The sequence below is a fragment of the Rhinolophus sinicus genome, chromosome 5 (genome assembly GCF_057876585.1).
Source record: "Rhinolophus sinicus isolate RSI-liver-muscle chromosome 5, RSI-T2T, whole genome shotgun sequence".
NCBI classification, from domain to species: domain Eukaryota; kingdom Metazoa; phylum Chordata; class Mammalia; order Chiroptera; family Rhinolophidae; genus Rhinolophus; species Rhinolophus sinicus.
In genome coordinates this window covers 71,214,598-71,233,041 of record NC_142505.1, presented here as the reverse complement: position 1 = coordinate 71,233,041, position 18,444 = coordinate 71,214,598, and the positions used below count along the sequence as shown (strand labels likewise).

At 41.0% G+C, this 18,444-nt stretch overlaps 1 protein-coding gene and 1 pseudogene across 1 annotated transcript; one reads left to right on the top strand and one right to left on the bottom strand.

Moving 5' to 3' along the window:
* The first annotated feature begins 1,694 nt into the window (after positions 1 to 1,694).
* Positions 1,695 to 2,642, top strand: LOC109439500 (olfactory receptor 2V2-like). Its single transcript, XM_019719826.3, has one exon. It carries the CDS (start codon positions 1,695 to 1,697, stop codon positions 2,640 to 2,642), a length of 948 nt encoding a protein of 315 aa, XP_019575385.3.
* Positions 2,643 to 14,343: 11,701 nt separating this feature from the next.
* LOC141567352 (elongation factor 1-alpha 1-like) lies at positions 14,344 to 17,867 on the bottom strand (annotated as a pseudogene).
* Between the last annotated feature and the right edge of the window lie 577 nt (positions 17,868 to 18,444).

Sequence of the window (18,444 nt, the reverse complement as noted above, 5' to 3'; positions counted from 1 at the left end):
GTCACTTTCAGTAGTAGGTTATAAGACTGCAGCTTCTATGTAGGGTGTTTTTTGCTTTTGCTTCCAATCTCTCTTTGATCACCATCCTTGGGAGAAGTCAACTGCCATGCAGTGAGGCAGCCCTGTGAAGAGAGAGAGAGGCCTACCAACAGCCATTGAGTGATCTTGGAGTAGAGCCTCCTCCCTACCAGCCTTGAGAGGACTGCAGCCTGGCTAACAGCTTCATGGTAACCTCACGTGAGACCAAACACCAGAGGAAAGCAACTAAGCTGGACCCACATTTCTGACCTGCAGAAACTGTGAAGTAATAAATGTTTCCTATTTCATTTCAAGCTGCTAAATTTGAGAGCTATTTGTTAAACAGCACTAGATAGCGAACACAAATTTAAGGAAAAACTACTTCACTGCTGTGCATTTCCAGAACCATGAAAATGCTTGATAGTGCAGCCCTGGATGAAGAAAGGAACAGGTGAAACTAGAAGGAGGCTGATGAGAGAGAAAACAGGGAGAAGCCTTCAAAAACTGGAAATGCCTTTGATGGTGAAGACAAGGCAACTGGTTGAGAGCATGAGGACAAAAATGAAGGAGTTGTAGTCTGAATATGGTAATGTTTTCCACTCAGTTGTTTATAATTACTTATTCTTTTATTTGCCTTGGGTTCAGATATTGTCACTATCTTCAAGGAAGTTTTGTCTATTAATTTGCATAATTTAGATTTCTTGATTTGCTTTTGTCCTTGTAAAATCAGGCCATGTCACTTGTTCCCTTTCATATAGCATATTTAGAAAAAAATCTTGGCCAATGATCAAGAGAAACAACTTTTCATTGACATGCTCCAAGTAAATTAATTGGAACTTTTATAAGGCAAAGAGTAAATGCTTCATTTTGTCAGAAAGTCAAGTGGAAGATATCAGTTAGAAAAAATTTATAAAGAATGCCATTTGATTTCTATTGAAGATAACTTAGTAAGGAGGTATTACCCATATGTGTCTATCAGCCAACATCTGCTGAGGCCCTGTTCCTGGATTTATTTTAAAAGTTGCCATACAATTGAAAGATTTGGACATAAAAGCATTGCTTCTCCCCATTGACCCTGAGACTTTCTTTCAAACCCAATACAATTGACAATAATGGCATCCAATTGCATCTCTTCCTTTTCATGTGAGGCATTTGAGAGCACTTCCTTTATATGTATTATAAATATAACAGAGGCTAGCATGATAAAACACTCAGAACATAGAAAAAGATATACACTAAAGAGCAACTCATGCTTCATTCCATTCCCTCTCTATAAAACATATAAAGGGTCTCTTGAACTGAATTGTCCAGCCCTTTTAAAGATAGTTTAACAAGTCTGTGTGATATCATAAAAGACTCAATATCATATGATAAATCCAAGACTTTGCTTGCAGAACAGTACTATGACACATAAAATAACCCAGTTTCTACTGTTCTTGGTTAGTATACACACCAATAGAGATACGTGGATCATACTATGAAATAACAGAGCTCTTAGTGTCATAGAGATATGAAGGAGTGCCCTCTTCAAGTCCTGAAGCTCAGTAGTTGAGGTCTCATGAGTTACAAACAAAACAGCTGACTGCAAATGTGCAATGCAGAGGTCAATAAAGAAATGCCAGTCAATCCAATATTTTTGTCCATATTCTCAGGTGACCAGGAACAACAACTGAGCCATGGAGATATGGTTAAATCAATCATCTGCAGATGATTTCATCCTCTTGGGCATCTTTTCCCACAGCCCAGCTGACTCTGTCCTCTTCTCTGTGGTGATGGTGGTGTTCACAGTGGCCCTCTGTGGGAATGTCCTCCTCATCTTCCTCATCTGCATAGATCCCCGACTTCATACACCCATGTACTTCTTCCTCAGTCAGCTCTCCCTCATGGACCTCATGTTGGTCTGTAACACTGTGCCAAAGATGGCAGTCAACTTCCTGTCTGGCAGGAAGTCCATCTCCTTTGTGGGTTGTGGCCTACAAATTGGCTTTTTTGTGTCTCTTGTGGGATCTGAGGGGCTCTTGCTGGGACTCATGGCTTATGACCGCTATGTAGCCATTAGCCACCCACTTCACTATCCTATCCTCATGAGTCAGAGAGTCTGTTTCCAGATTATTGGGGGTTCCTGGGCCTTTGGGATAATAGATGGTTTGATCCAGATGGTGGTAGTAATGACCTTCCCCTACTGTGGCTCGAGGGAAGTGAACCACTTTTTTTGTGAGATGTTATCCTTGTTGAGGCTGGCCTGTGCAGATACATCCCTTTTTGAGAACCTGATATTTGCTTGCTGTGTGTTCATGTTGTTCCTTCCCTTCTCCATCATCGTGGCTCCCTATTCTTGCATCCTGAGGGCCGTTCTCCCTATGCGCTCTGCTCAGGCTGGTAAAAAGGCTCTGGCCACCTGTTCCTCCCACCTGACAGCTGTCTCCCTCTTCTATGCGGCAGCCATGTTCATCTACCTGAGGCCCAGTCACTACCAGGTCCCAAGCCATGACAAGGTGGTCTCCATCTTCTACACAGTCCTTACCCCTATGCTCAACCCCCTCATTTATAGCTTGAGGAACCGGGAGGTGATGGGAGCCCTGAGGAAGGTGCTGGACCATTTCAGGATTGGCAGCCAACACTGAAGGGCCAAGGTGTCCTGTGCCTGATGCCACAAACTTTTGGTTGCATAATGTTGGTATGATAAGTCACTCACCATTCATCAGTGTCTGTTTCCTTACAAATAAATGGGAATAATGACACCTGCCCTACTTCACAGGAATTTTGTATGGATCACTACTTGTAACTCAAAAGTCACATGAAGAAGCAATACATTGCTATTGTTGTCACTAATTGTCATTTATAAAGTCCTTGAAGCAAATTCACTCTATTTCTTAAGTTTTCTTGGTCTTTAATTGAGTGCTTACTAAATTCTGGGCACTGTCCTATTCCCTTTACATACCTCTATATTATTTAATTGAAGATTCCGTACAATAAACATGGATATCTTAAATAAAAATGTTGTAAACGGAAGATATTGTCTCTATCATTCTTCTTTGGTAGGTCTTATCCTACTCCCATGTTCCACTGGACGCTTTAAAGCTCCAGTTAAGAAATAAAAATATATCCTCACTACTTAGAAGTTATCCCTGCAGGTGTAATTTCCTGTTTATTTGCATATTACCAGTACCTGGTCTTGTGCCTTATAAACAGCAGTTTTTCAATAAAACCCTATTAAATGAATACAAGAAGAAAACATCAAATGAGATAAAATATAGAAAACATATTTTAAATGACTTTATTTACATGCCAAATTTTCTGTAGCAAATTGTGATTCATTTCAGTACTTCAAATTCTACATAGTAAAGCTATATTTGTTTGGAGGGTGAAGATTAGAAGAGAAATAAAGATGGACTTCGAGACTTCAAATATATCAGTCGGAATCCATTGAAGAATAAAACCACATCAGATATTTTAACAGAGAAAATATAATATAAAAAGTTGCTAACCATATATTTGAAAACTGAAATAGCACAACAGAAACACTAAAGAGTGCAGAGAAAGAAAAAGAAGAAGAAGCTACTATTCCTATACCTGGGAATGTAAAAGGAGAGGTTAGAGTTCTTAAAACCTGAAGTCTTGGTGCCCACATATCTGAGGAGAAGGCACTGACCAGCTATGCAGGGTCTCCCAGACCTCTGAGAAGCTTGCCCTGCCCTGACTTATGGTGGTTTCTCAAGGCCCAGAGGAAGAAGAGGAGCTTGCAGAGCTGAGTCCCAGACCTCTGACAAGTGGGTGCTGTGCAGTTGGTTCTGGTACCCCAGGAGTTCATAGGACATTCTCTGTCCCCAGACTGCTGAGGGTAATAGGTTGCTTGTCCTCTGAATGACAGGATGAGACTGGTTACAGAAGTGTGAGAATAAAATCTGCAAAGTGAAACCAACTGCCAGAATGAAGAAACATTGGTGGGATGATTTTGAAAGGAAATCATGAAGGAGTTTGTTTTTTTGTCCCCTCTTCCTGGCTTATAGTCTCCTTCTACTGCCCCTATTTGCAGATTCTAATGTGAACTTTGATGACAAAGCAGCCCCAACATCACAAATTGGAGTGAAGATTGTGCGTTTGGAGTTAAGGCAACAGTTTAACAACTGGCACAGTTCACCTCTTTGGCTGATCAGCATCTTAATCATTTTATCCACATTTGAACTTCCATAAAGAGCAACAGCAACTAGCCTGGTCAAGATGGAGGAGGAGGTAAACACTGCACTTGCCTCCTCTCATGACCACATAAAAATTACAACTAAAGAAAGGATCCGGATCAAAATGGTGGCGTGAGGTGAGCCTCTGTAAAGCTCCCCTGGAATTTACAATGAATTGAACAACAAAAGCTCCACAAAGGACTCCCTGCACAGCAGATCAGCAAGATGAAGAGGCCCACTACTGAATTCACCTACAGGTGGGAGATTCACGCGAGCGGGGGAGGAGGGAAGGGAGAAGTGCATGGAGACGGGGCCGTGCAGGCGCAGGACGCAGACCTAGCTCAGTGCTCCGAGCTCGCTGCTTCCTGGAACTACCGCAGCTGCGGGAGAGGGAAGAACTCGGACTGCTAGGGCTCCGCTTATGGCCCACAGGGCTGAGGGGGCAGCATATAACACGGCTGAACCCAACGCTCACGGCAGAGACCTTGGAGAAAAGACTGATGGAAGAAGGCTGAAAATGGTGGTTTAAGCCCTCACTGCCGAGCAGAGAACGGAAGCCTTAGGCACTGAGACTAACCGCCCCCTCCCTACCCTCCCAGAGCTCGCCCCGCCCCCACCTGCCCGGTGCTAGAAGCGAAACAGTAGCAGTGTCAGATCAAAACAACAGAATATTTGCTGTTCTGAGAACTGTGGACCGCAGACACAGATTCACAGCCCAACTAGTTCCGGCAAAGGTGAGGGAGCTGTGGAAGCAGGACTGGCTGTGGTGGTGGTCGCCGCCATTGCTCTGGGCCACCTCTCACAACTCACCCCGCCCCTGGTCCCACCGATCTGGGCGGATCCCTGCAGGAGTAAACAGAACTGCTGAAACATATGGGCTCCGAATCTGGTGCAGGAAGAGCTTTGGAACTTCAAAATCTCTCCGCATATGCACACGGACACTTCACCCTGTGACCCAGGCAAACTATTAACAGAGGAGAAGCCCGTCTCCAAGGGAATCCCCCCATTCTGTGAGAAGCTGGAATAGTGCAGAGAAAACATAGCACTACCGTGTGAGAGAGAAAAAAAAGGCGGCAGTCAGAGAAAGAATAAAACATTCTACCAACAAGTACTGGAAAACAAAAGAAAGACCTCTTCCTATCAACCTGTTGCAGAAGCCACTCCTATAGATGTCTAGGAAGAGATATAGTAAATCAATAATTGCCATGAATAACCAAGGCAACAAGATAGCTCAGAAAGAAAGTGAAAAGTCTCCAGAGAAGGCACTTAAAGATACAGAACTATGTGACTTAAATGACAGAGAATTCAAGATTGCAGTTCTGAAAAAACTCAATGAGATGCAAGAAAACACAGATAGGCAGTTAAATGAACTCAGAAACACAATCAAAGAACAGCATGAGAATTTTACGAAAGAGATTGAAATTTAAAAAAAGAACCAAATACAATTTATGGGGATTAAGAATGCAATAGAAGAAATTAAGAATGAAATAGCCAGCTGAGGTAGTAGAGTTGACCAGATGGAGGAAAGAATCAGTGACATCGAAGATAGAAACCTGGAAATTACATAGATGGGAGAAGAAAGAGAGTTGAGACTTAAAAGAAATGAAAGAACTCTACAAGAAATTTCTGACTCCATCAGAAAGAGCAATATAAGAATAACGGGCATACCAGAAGGACAAGAAAGAGAGAAGGGAACAGAGAATATATTCAAACAAATTGTCAACGAGAACTTTCCAAACTTGTGGACAGAACTGGACCCTCAAATCCAAGAAGCAAATAGAACACCTAGTTACCTCAATCTCAACAGGCCTTCTCCAAAGCACATTGTATTGAAGCTGTCTAAAAATCAATGACAAAGAAAGAATCCTCAAGGCAGCCAGGGAAAAGAAGACAGTAACTTACAAAGGAAAGCCCATTAGATTATCATCATATTTTTCAGCAGAAACTCTACAAGCCAGGAGGGAGTGGAAGCAAATATTCAAACTATTGAAAGAGAGAAACCATGAGCCAAGAATAATATATCCAGCAAAGATATCCTTTAGATATGAAGGAGGAATAAAGACCTTTCCAGACATACAGAAGCTGAGGGAATTTTCTAATACACGACCTGCACTACAAGAAATACTAAAGTAGGCTATTCAACCACCATCAACAGGGACAATTTGTGGCAACCAAAACTCAAAAAGGGGGAGAGTAAAGGCCTGAACCGGAATATGGGAATAGAGAAAGTAAGCGTGCTGAAGAAAACGGAATACTCTAAATATCAAACTTTCTTTTACATAAACTTAAGGGTAACCACTCAAAAAAAATCCAGAACTGAAATATATACTGTAATAAAAGAAGAACCAGAGGGAAACATCATAGAATACCACCACACAGAAATAATAGACAACAACAAAAAGGCAAAGAAACAATGGAGACACAGCCTTACCAGAAAACTAAAGATAGAATGACAGGAAATCCTCACATATCAATAATCACCCTAAATGTAAATGGACTGAACTCACCAATAAAAAGGCACAGAGTAGCAGATTGGATCAAAAAACTAAACCCAACCATATGCTGTCTCTAAGAGACAAATCTCAGCTACAAGGACAAGCATAGACTCAAAGTGAAAGGGTGGAAATTGACACTCCAAGCAAATGGTACCCAGAGAAAATCAGGTGTAGCCATAATGATATCAGATGAAACAGACTTCAGGGTGAAAAAGATAACAAGAGACAAAGATGGATATTTCATAATGGTAAAGGGGACTATACAAAAAGAAGACATAACAGTCATCAATATTTATGCCCCCAATCAGGGAGCACCGAAATACACCAAGCAACTACTAACAGAAATAAAGGGAGAAATTGACCAAAACACAATTATACTAGGGGACTTAAATACATCATTGACAGCTATGGATAGATCATCCAAACAGAAAATAAATAATGAAATAGCAGTCCTAAATGACACATTAGATGAAATGGACATAATTGACATTTATAGAGCACTTCATCCTAAAACATCAGACTATACATTCTTTTCTAGTGTACACGGAACATTCTCAAGGATAGACCATATATTGGGACATAAAATCAGTCTCAGCAAATTTAAGAAGATTGAAATCATACCAAGCATATTCTCTGATCACAAGGCTTTGAAATTGGATATAAACTGCAAAAAGAGAGCTGGAAAAAACACAAATACATGGAGATTAAACAACACACTTTTAAAGAACTACTGGGTCAAAGAAGATTTTAGAGGAGAGATAAAAAGATACATGGAAACAAATGACAGTGAAAATACATCCTACCAAAATTTTTGGGGTGCAGCGAAAGCAGTTTTAAGAGGGAAATTTATATCATTACAGACCTATCTCAAGAAACAAGAAAAATCCCAAATAAATAACCTCATGTTACACCTTAAAGAACTAGAAAAAGAAAAACAAGTGAAACCCAAGGTGAGCAGAAGAAAGGAAATAACAAAAATCAGAGCAGAACTAAATGAAATAGAGAACAAAAAGACAATAGAAAAAATTAATGTGACAAAGAGCTGGTTCTTTGAAAAGATTAACAAAATTGACAAACCCTTGGCTAGACTCACTAAGATAAAAAGAGAGAAGAGACTAACAAAATCAGAAATGAAAAAGGGGAAGTTATCACGGACACCACAGAAATACAAAGGATCATCCAAGAATACTATGAAGGACTATATGCCACCAAATTCAATAAGCTAGAAGAAATGGACAAGTTCTTAGAAACATATAGCCTTCCAAGGCTGAACAATGATGAACTGGAAAATCTAAACAGAGCGATCACCAGTAACGAAATTGAATCAGTCATCCAAAACCTTCCCAAAAGCAAAAGTCCGGGACCAGATGGCTTCACTAGTGAATTCTACCAAACCTTCAAAGAGGATCTAATACCAATCCTGCTCAAACTCTTCCAAAAAATTGAAGAAGAGACAGTACTCCTTAACTCATTTTATGAGGCCGACATCACCCTGATACCAAAACCTGGTAAGGACAACACAAAAAAAGAAAACTACAGACCAATGTCTCTGATGAATACATATGCAATAATCCTAAACAAAATTCTAGCAAATCGAATACAACAATGCATTAGAAAGATTATTCATCACGACCAAGTGGGGTTCATCCCCGGGGCACAAGGATGGTTCAACATCCGCAAATCCATCAATGTGATACATCACATAAACAAAATAAAGGACAAAAATCATATGATTTATCAATTTATGCAGAAAAAGCATTTGACAAGATACAACATCCGTTTATGATTAAAACACTTAATAAAATAGGTATAGAAGGAAAATACCTTAATATAATAAAAGCCATATATGATAAGCCCTCAGCTAATCTCATAATTAATGGTGAAAAACTGAATCCCTTTGCTCTACTTTCAGGAACACGACAGGGCTGTCCCCTATCACCTCTGCTTTTCAACACAGTGTTGGAAGTCCTTGCCTGAGCAATTAGTCAAGAGAAAGAAATAAAAGGCATCCAAATTGGGAATGAAGAAGTTAAATGATCACTCTTTGCAGACGACATGATGCTATACATAGAAAACCCTGAAGACTCCACCAAAAAGCTATTAGAAACAATCAACGAATACAGTAAAGCTGCTGGCTACAAAATCAATGTAAAAAAGTCCATTGCATTCCTATATATTAACAATGAAATCTCAGAAAAAGAAATAAAAAAACATTTCCTTTTGCAATTGCAACAAAAAGAATAAAATACCTAGGAATATACTTAGCCAAGGATGTGAAGGACGTATATGCTGAAAACTATAAAACATTTTTGAAAGAAATTGAAGAAGATGCAAAGAAATGGAAAGACGTTCCATGCTCATGGATTGGAAGAATCAACATAGTTAAAATGGCCGTATTACCGAAAAAAAATTTACAGATTCAATGCAATCCCCATCAAAATCCCAATAGCATTTTTTAAAGAAATAGAACAAAAATCATCAGATTTGTTTGGAACCACAAAAGACCTCGAATAGCCAAAGCAATCTTAAGAAAAAAGAACAATACTGGAGGTATCACACTTCCTGACTTTAGCTTGTAGTACAGGGCTACAATAATCAAAACAGTATGGTATTGGCAGAAAAACAGTCACATAGACCAATGGAATAGAATTGAGAACCCAGAAATAAAATCACATAAATATGGACAGATAATTTTTGACAAAGAAGCTAAAAACATACAATGGAGGAAAGACAGCCTCTTCAATAAATGGAACTGGGAGAATTGGATAGCCACGTGCAAAAGAATGAAACTGGACTGTTATCTGTCACCATGTACCAAAATTAATTCAAAATGGGTCAAAGACTTAAGCATAAGACCTGACAGAATAAACTGTATAGAAGAAAACATAGGTACTAAACTTATGGACCTTGGGTTCAAAGCGCATTGTATGAATTTGGCTCCAAATGCAATGGAAGTAAAAGCTAAAATAAATGAATTGTACATTTGAAATCTATGTAATTTCACTAACAATTGTCACCCCAATAAATTTTTAAAATAAATAAATAAATACATTAAAAAAAGATGCTTAAATTACAAAAACATTGAAAAAATTACAACTAAAGTATAGAACAACCATTATTGAGTATCACCTGAACTCTAGCTGAACAGAACAGAAGTCCTATAACTAAGTATATCAAAAGAAGCCATGTCGAGACTGGACAAAGGGTCAGAGACACAGGCTGATCCCACACCCATGTGTGGTGGTTAAAAATTGAGAGGGTTATCTTAAATGTAGAGTTCACCCCTGAGGAGTTAGGGCTCCCAGCCCCACACCAAGATCCCCAGCCCAGGGTTCCAGTGCCAGGAAAAGAAGTCCCCATAACTTATGAATGTGAAAACTAGTGGAAATAGCTGAATGGGACTTGGGTCAGCTCCAGTCCCAGGCATTTTTCTTAAAGGGCCCATGCACAGACATTCTTGCTGACGGACTCACTTGCTCTGAGCTCCAGCACTGGGGCAGCAGCTCAAAAGGCACAAGGACATACAGAGAGAAACTGAATTGTCAGGTTGCCCAGGTGAGGACTGGAAGGGCAGCTTTCTCCCAGACAGAAGTGCTGGCAGATGCTACTGTTCCTTTGTTGAGCTCCCCACCCATCCACCCAGCCTGAATGCAAAGGTGGGTGCCATATCTTAGTCTTCATCAATCTCACTAACACAGTTTGTCCCACCCTGGTGATTCCCTGAGACCATGCCCCACCCAACTTGTGGGCCTACCCAAGCTGCTGCCACTGGCTTTTCCACACAAAATGCCTATCTTGGCTCTTGCCGTGAACTTCCCTAAAATCTCTCAAAGGTTCACAAACCCCAAACAAGCAGCATCTGGCCTCAACATGCCCCATACCTCTTGCTAAGCAGCCCCAAGCCCAGCACTAGCAGCAGCCAGCCTCATTTTCCAACTTAGCCTCTCCAAGTCACCTCCAAGCCCAGAACAAGTGGCAACCATCTTCAGACCACTTTGTGGCACCAGGCAGAGCACAGGCAGTGGCTAACCTTGGCCTGCAACGAAGCCCCTCTCGAGAGATTCGAGAAGCAACAGACCCAGTGGCTAGCTTCAGACCACCCAATCTCCTTCACAAAAGACACACCAAAAAGGCAGACTCAGCAGGTGCCAGAGGTTTGCTAAAGCAAATCCTGCTCTACAGAGTCAGTCCCTGCCCCACAACTCTTCCCCTGTAGTCATGGCCACTTCTCACTATGAGTCAGCTTGAGGTTCAATCTCTCCCATTGACATGCAAACAGCAACCAAGGCTCAACTACAACAGGAGGGCACACACAAGGGACACACCTGAGTACCTGGCTCAGGGGGGACTAGGGAAACTGTACCATTAGACCCCACAGGACACCTGATACATAAGGACACTCTACCAAGACTGGGGGACATAGTCACTCTACCTGATACATAGAAACAGAGACACAGGGAGGCAGCCAAAATGGGGAGACAAAGAAACATGTCTCAAATAAAAGAACAGAACAAAGCAACAACAACAAAAAAAATAACTAAACAAATGGAGATAAGCAATCTGACAGATGCAGAGTTCAAAGCACTGGTTATAAAGATGCTCAATAATCTCAGCAAAAAGGTAGAAAACATGAAAAATAACCAACCAGAAATGAAGAATACAATAACTGAAATCAAGAATACAGTAGAGGGAATCAACAGTACATGAAATGAAGCAGGGTGTTGAATCAGCAATTTGGAAGATGAGGTAGCAGAAAACACCCAATCAGAACACAAAAAGAAAAAGGAATCCAAAAAATAGAGGACAGTTTAAGGGACCTCTGGGACAACATTAAATGTACCAACATTTGCATCGTAGGGGTACCAGAAGAAGAGAGCAGGAATTATAAACCTATCTGAAGAAATAATGATAAAAAATTTCCTAACCTGGTGAAGAAAATAGAATACAAGCCCAGGAAGTGCACAGAGTCCCAACCAGAAGAACCCAAAGAGGCCCACACCAAAACACATCATAATTAAAATGCCAAAGGTTAAAGACAAGGAGAAAATCTTAAAAGCAGCAGAAAAAGCAGTTAGTTACTTACAAGAAAGCTCTCATAAGACTGTCAGCAGATTTCTCAACAAAAAACTTTACAGCCTAGATGGGATTGGCATAAAATACTCAAAGTGATGAAAAGCAATGACATACAACCAAGATTACTCTACCCAGCAAAGCTATCATTTAGAATCAAAGGACAGGTAAAGAGCTTCCCAGACAAGAAAAAGCTAAAGGAGTTCATCACCAACAAACCAGTATTACAAGAAATGTTAAAGGAGACAGAGAAATAAAGATTAAAAGTATGAATAATAAAATGGCAACAACTATATGTCTATCAGCAATTATTTTAAATGTAAATAGTTTAAATGCTCCAATCAAAAGACATAGGGTGACTGAATAGGTGAAAAATAAGACTCTTACATATGCTGCCTACAAGAGACTCACTTCAGATTGAGAGACACACACAGAGTGAAAGTAAAGGGGTGGAAAAAATATTTCATGAAAATGGAAACAAACAAAACACACAAAAAACCTGGGGTAGCAATGCTTATACCAGGCAAAATAGACTTTAAAACAAAGGTTATAACAAGAGACAAAGGACCCAGTAATCCCACTCTGGATATTTATCCAAAAATAAAACCACAAAACACTACTTTAAAGGGACATGTGCATCCATATGTTCTTTGCTGCATTATTTATAATCACCAAGATATGGAGGCAACCTTAGTGTCCATCAATAGATGAATGTATAAAGAAGAGGTGGTACATGCATACAGTGAAACATTACTCAGCCATAAAATAAAAGAATGAAAATCTTGCCATCTTCAACAACATGGATGGACCTAGATGGTACTGTCCTGAGTGGTGTAAGTCCGACAAATAGAGACAAATACCATATGATTTAACTTATTGTATAAGTAATCTAGAGAACAGGATAAATGAGCAAACAAAACAGAAACTCATAGATACATAGAGGATATTGGTGGTTGCTGTATGGGGGTGAAAGGGTGAGGGGTTAAGAGGTACAAATTGGTAGTTACAAAATAGTCGGGGGGATATAGAGTATAGCATAAGGAATATTATAGTAAGTAGTATTGTATTAATAATAACAAGTGCTGTCAGATGGGTACTGGATTTATTAGGGTAGTCACTTCATAAGTTATATAAATGTCTAAACACAGTGTTGTACACATGAAATTAATATAATATTATATGTCAACTGTAATTGATAAATAAAAAATATTTAAGAAAAGAGCAACAGCAATGTAACAATATGCAACTATGGTTATACACTGGTATCCTTCATTAGTCATAGTGCCCATCTATGGGCAAAGTTATTTATATTTCATCTCTGAATATTAGCTATCACCAACAGTCAGTATATAAGTAATAAAAAGAGGATAAAGAAGAACAAATTAGCTTATATACATGTACACACACACACACACACACACACACACACACACACACACACACACCTATTGATCCTGATGCCATATTTGATATTTATAACTTTCTTCTTCCACTCCCCATTTCCTCTTTCTTTTGCCCTCCTCAACCAGAACCTCATTTGTTTGGGATAATTTACTTGGTGATATAATCTACACCTTTATTTCAAAAAGGTCTGAATCCTCAATGGTATTGCATTTGGTTGGTTGCTGTACATTTTCATTACCTTTTACTCTTGGACATGGAAGTACTTACAGATGCCTCAAAGAACTCCTTATCTCAGGAAATAGTCCTTCCTTGATGATCAGTATCAATCACCCCACCCCACTCTAGTAAAGATGTTGTCTTATTTGCCTATTTGTCTACTGGCATGAGGCTTAACTATAAAGACTAAAAATTAAAGCTCCTACAAGACCGTACTATTTTTTTCTCATTAAACTTTGTTTTAATGGGTCTCAAAATTCTGTGACAGATGTTTAGTCAAGTTGTTTCCGTTAAAAAGTACTGATTTTAAAAACTAATAACTTAAAACTGTTGCCTTACAGCTGCCGAACCGTCTGTTCCCTGTGCCTTCCCCGTGACATCACAAGGACGTGTCAGAAAGCTGAGACCCAATGGAAAATTGGTAAAGCTTCCTTGCGAGAGTGTCCTGGAAAGCTGGGAACCGATGAAATAATATCAGTCAGGCTCTCTTATCTGATGGTTTCAGTACAGTGATTCCATCCTCTAGTGTTATGCGTGTGTGTGAAGGCACAGAACGTGTTGGAGCATGATGGGGGCTTTTGGGAAGAACAGCCAGTCAAGCATGTGACTCGTGGATCATGGAAAAATCAAACTTTACTTCCTTGTATAATTACTAATAAAAGCCATGCGTTGGCCTGATTTGGGGCTCAGTTCTTGAGACTTGAGTCCCTTGGCCCCGCTTGCACTCTACTCTTGTCTACTGTCTTTCTTAACCTTGCATCACCCTTCTCACTTTCCACTGCTCTTGTCGTGCTGGACGTGACAAAAACTGCCACACACAAAAACAAATGGTACACTAAACATTCTCCTTTCCTTCTGAAGGTTTTACGATGTATTGTAAGTAATCATTAACCAGTCTTTTACTGTTACACTTAAATGGCCAATTGAGACAAACAGCTCTGAGACCGTTCTTCCACCACTGATTAAGACTGAGTTGGCAGGTATTGGGGATAATATTCATTTAGCCTCCGAGCTTTTGGGGCAGACTTGCTGACCGTGCCATCTCCAGCTGTCTTCTTGTCCACTGCTTTGATGACACCCACAGCAACTGTCTCATATCACAAACAGAAAAACGGCCCAGAGGAGGGTCATCAGAGAAGCTCTCAACACACCTGGGCTTGCCAGGAACCACATCTATGATGGCAGCATTACCAAATTTCAAAAACTTGGGGTCATCTTCCAGCTTTTTCCCTGAACGATGATCAGTCTTCTCCTTCATCTCAGCAAATTTGCAAGCAATGTGAGCTGTGTGACAATCAAGCACAGGTGCATATCCAGCACTGATTTGGCCTAGATGGTTCAGGATAATCACTTGAGCCATGAAGCCATTGGTGGATCATTTTTGCTGTCACCAGCCACATTGCCACAATGAACATCTTTGAGAGACACATTCTTGACATTGAAGCCCACATTGTCCCCAGGAAGAGCTTCACTCATGGTGCATTTCAACAGACTTTACTTCAGTTGTAACATTGACTGGAGCAAAACTGACCACCATGCCGGGTCTGATAACACCAGTCTCCACTGGGCCCACAGGGACAGAACTAATACCACCAATTTTGTAGACATGGAGGAGCAGATGCAGAGGCTTGTCAGTTGGGCAAGTTGGTGGTAGGATGCAATCCAGAGCTTCAAGCAGCATGGTTCCACTGGCACTGCCATCTTTATGGGTAACTTTCCATCCCTTGAACCAAGGCATGTTAGTACTTGGCTCCAGCATGTAGTTTTCATTCCAACCAGAAATTGGCACAAATGCTACTGTGTCAGGGTTGTAGCCAATGTTTTTGTCGTGCTGGGAGGCCTGCAGGGTCTCTGCTCCCGTTCCCCATACAAGAACGCAGGATATGGTGAGGCCAAAAAGGAACACCCACGGAGCCATAGATGGGGGAGTCATACCACTATATTCTCACTGGCAGCATCTGCCTCTCTGCAATCCGCTCTTGCTAGCCCAGCCGCCATCTTCTTGCTAGCCCCCATTCTTTTCTCTCCTTCTAGCGTAGCCACAGCAGTTATATTAGTGGCCAATGGCTCACTGGTTACAGCTGACGGCCAACTAGCCACAGCTGATGGCCATGCAATCACAGTTGGCCATTTACTACCTGAGCCAGCACCTGTTTATGTGAGGCTGAGAGCCTGGAAACTACTTTCTGGGGCTCTGCCCCCACAGTTTTTAATGTAGGTGCTGACTTCCTTAACGATTTTCTCTTGTCTCTTTTGTCTGTAGGGTGGCTCAGTGGAATCCATTTAGTTAACACCGACAATCAGTTGTTTCACACCCAGTGTGTAAGCCAGAAGGACATGCTCACGGGTCTGCCCATTCCTGGAGTCACCTGCTTCACATTCACCAACACCAGCAGCAACAACTAGGACAGCATAGTCAGCCTGAGATGTGCCTGTAATTTGATAGTCTCTGTGTCCTGGGGCATCAGTGATGGTCACATAATCCTGCTGGTCTCAAATTTCCACAGGGAGATTGTCATGCGGGAGACCCTGCTCGCTGCGCCATTTGTCATGCGGGGCGTCATGCAGGGCGTCCTGCGGGGTCTCTGCTCCCACTCCCCATACAAGAACGCAGGATATGGTGAGGCCAAAAAGGAACACCCACGGAGCCATAGGTAGGGGAGTCATACCACTATATTCTCTCTGGCGGCACTATACTCTCACTGGAGGCTGGATCCACACTGTCCACAAACCGCTATCCACGCTTGCCAGCCCAACCGCCATCTTCTTGCTAGCCCCCATTCTTTTCTCTCTCTCCTCCTCCCCTCCGTAGCCACAGCAGTTATATTAGCGGCTAATTGGCTAACTGGCTACAGCTGACGGCCAATCAGCCACAGCTGACGGCCATCTACTACCCGAGCCAGCACTCCTCCACGTGAGGCCGAGAGCCTGTAAACTACTTTCTGGGGCTCTGTCCCCACAGAGATATCAATGGTGATCCCACATTCACATTCAGCTTTCAGTTTATCCAAGACCCAGGCATACAAAGGAGCCTTTTCCCATCTCAGCAGCCTCCTTCTCAAATTTTTCGATGGTTCTGTTGTCAATCCCCCATATTTGTAGATCAGATGACTAGTGGTGATAAACTGGCCAGAATCTGTTTGTCCAATGACAACAATATTGATGTGTGTCTTTTTATTTCCTTTTTGTATTAGATTTAGTGGTAGTTTTTTTTTTTTTTTTAAGATTTTATTGGGGAAGGGGAACAGGACTTTATTGGGGAACAATGTGTACTTCCAGAACTTTTTTCCAAGTCAAGTTGTTGTCCTTTCAATCTTAGTTGTGGAGGGCGCAGCTCAGCTCCAGGTTCAGTTGCCATTGCTAGTTGCAGAGGGCGCAGCCCACCATCCCTTGCGGGAGTCACCAGCAACCTTGTGGTTGAGAGCCCATGCTCCAGCCAACTGAGCCATCTGGGAGGCAGCTCAGCTCAAGGTGCCATGTTCAATCTTAGTTGCAGGGGGTGGAGCCCACCATCCCTTGCGGGACTCAAAGAATTGAACCAGCAACCTTGTGGTTGAGAGCCCACTGGCCCATGTGGGAATTGAACTGTCAGCCTTTGGAGTTAGGAGCACGGAGCACCAACTGCCTGAGCCACTGGGCCAGCCCTTAGTGGTAGTTTTTATCACAATTGTGTTCTGGCAGGAAACCCATTGTACAAAAAGGAAGCTAGGAATTTTTGAATTCATCTTCTTTTATAGATTGAACTTTGGCAAATGTTTCACACAGTTAAAGTAAAAATTAAATAAAAAAGAAAAAAGTTCTAGCCATCATGGAGTAGTTTTTATCAGAACAACTTTCACAATGAGAATAATTATAGAAGTTGGATAAAATACTGGAAGGGAAAAATATTTTAAAGCATCTTAACAGTACTAAAATATGACTTGAGAGGTTGAGATCCCAGAGAGAAAGGAAGTCTTTTGAGATGAGCTGGACATTCTGTGGTACTTTTCCTTTCAAGGATTTCGCTGATTCATAAATGATACAGGGCCTAATGGCTGGAAATCTGAGCAGAGCTTTTGGTAATCTTATGGACCTGGGAGACAAAAAATGGAGTTCAGAGCTCTCAAAAACATCCCAGACTTCAACTAAAAAATGGGCAGAGACCTGAATAGACATTTCTCCAAAGGGGACATACAGATGTCCAATAGACATACGAAAAAATGCTCAGCATCACTAATCATCAGAGAAATGCAAAAACCACAATGAGATATCACCCTACACCAATTAGAATGGCTATGATCAACAAGACAAACAAGTGTTGGCTGTGGAGAAAAAAGAACCCTATACTCTGTTGGTAGGAAAGCAGATTGGTGCAGCCGCTATGGAAGGCAGTGTGGAGGTTCCTCAATAAATTAAGAATTGAATTACCATGTGACCCAGCAATTCCTCTCCTGGGTATCTACCCCAAAAATCTGAAAACATTTATCCATACAGCACTATTGTTCATTGCAGCTTTATTTACAGTTCATTGCAGCTTTATTTACGGTGGCTAAGACATGGAAACAACCAAAATATCCTTTAATAATATCCTTTAATAAATGATTGGATAAAGAAGTTGTGGTATATATACACAATGAAATACTATTCTGCCACAGAAAAGATGAAATAGTGTTATTTGCGACAGCATGGATAGATCTTGAGGTTATTATGCTAAGCGAAATAAGTCAGACAAAAAAAATGAAGAACCGTATGATTTCATTGATGTGGTATATAAAACCGAAAACAAGAAAGAAATAAGACAAACAAACAAAGAAATAAAAACTGGTAAACACAGTTTAGCGGTTACCAGAGGGTAAGGGGGAAAGGGAGCAGAAGATAAGGGTAAAAGGGATAAAATATATGGTGATGAAAGGAGAACTGACTCTGAGTGGTGAACACACAATGGGATTTATAGATGATGTAATACAGAATGGTACACCTGAAATCTATGCAACTTTACTAACAATTGTCACCTTAACAAAAAAACCCAGACTTTCAGTAAAGACTAAAGAAAGACTATACCCTAACAGTAACTGATTAATCAG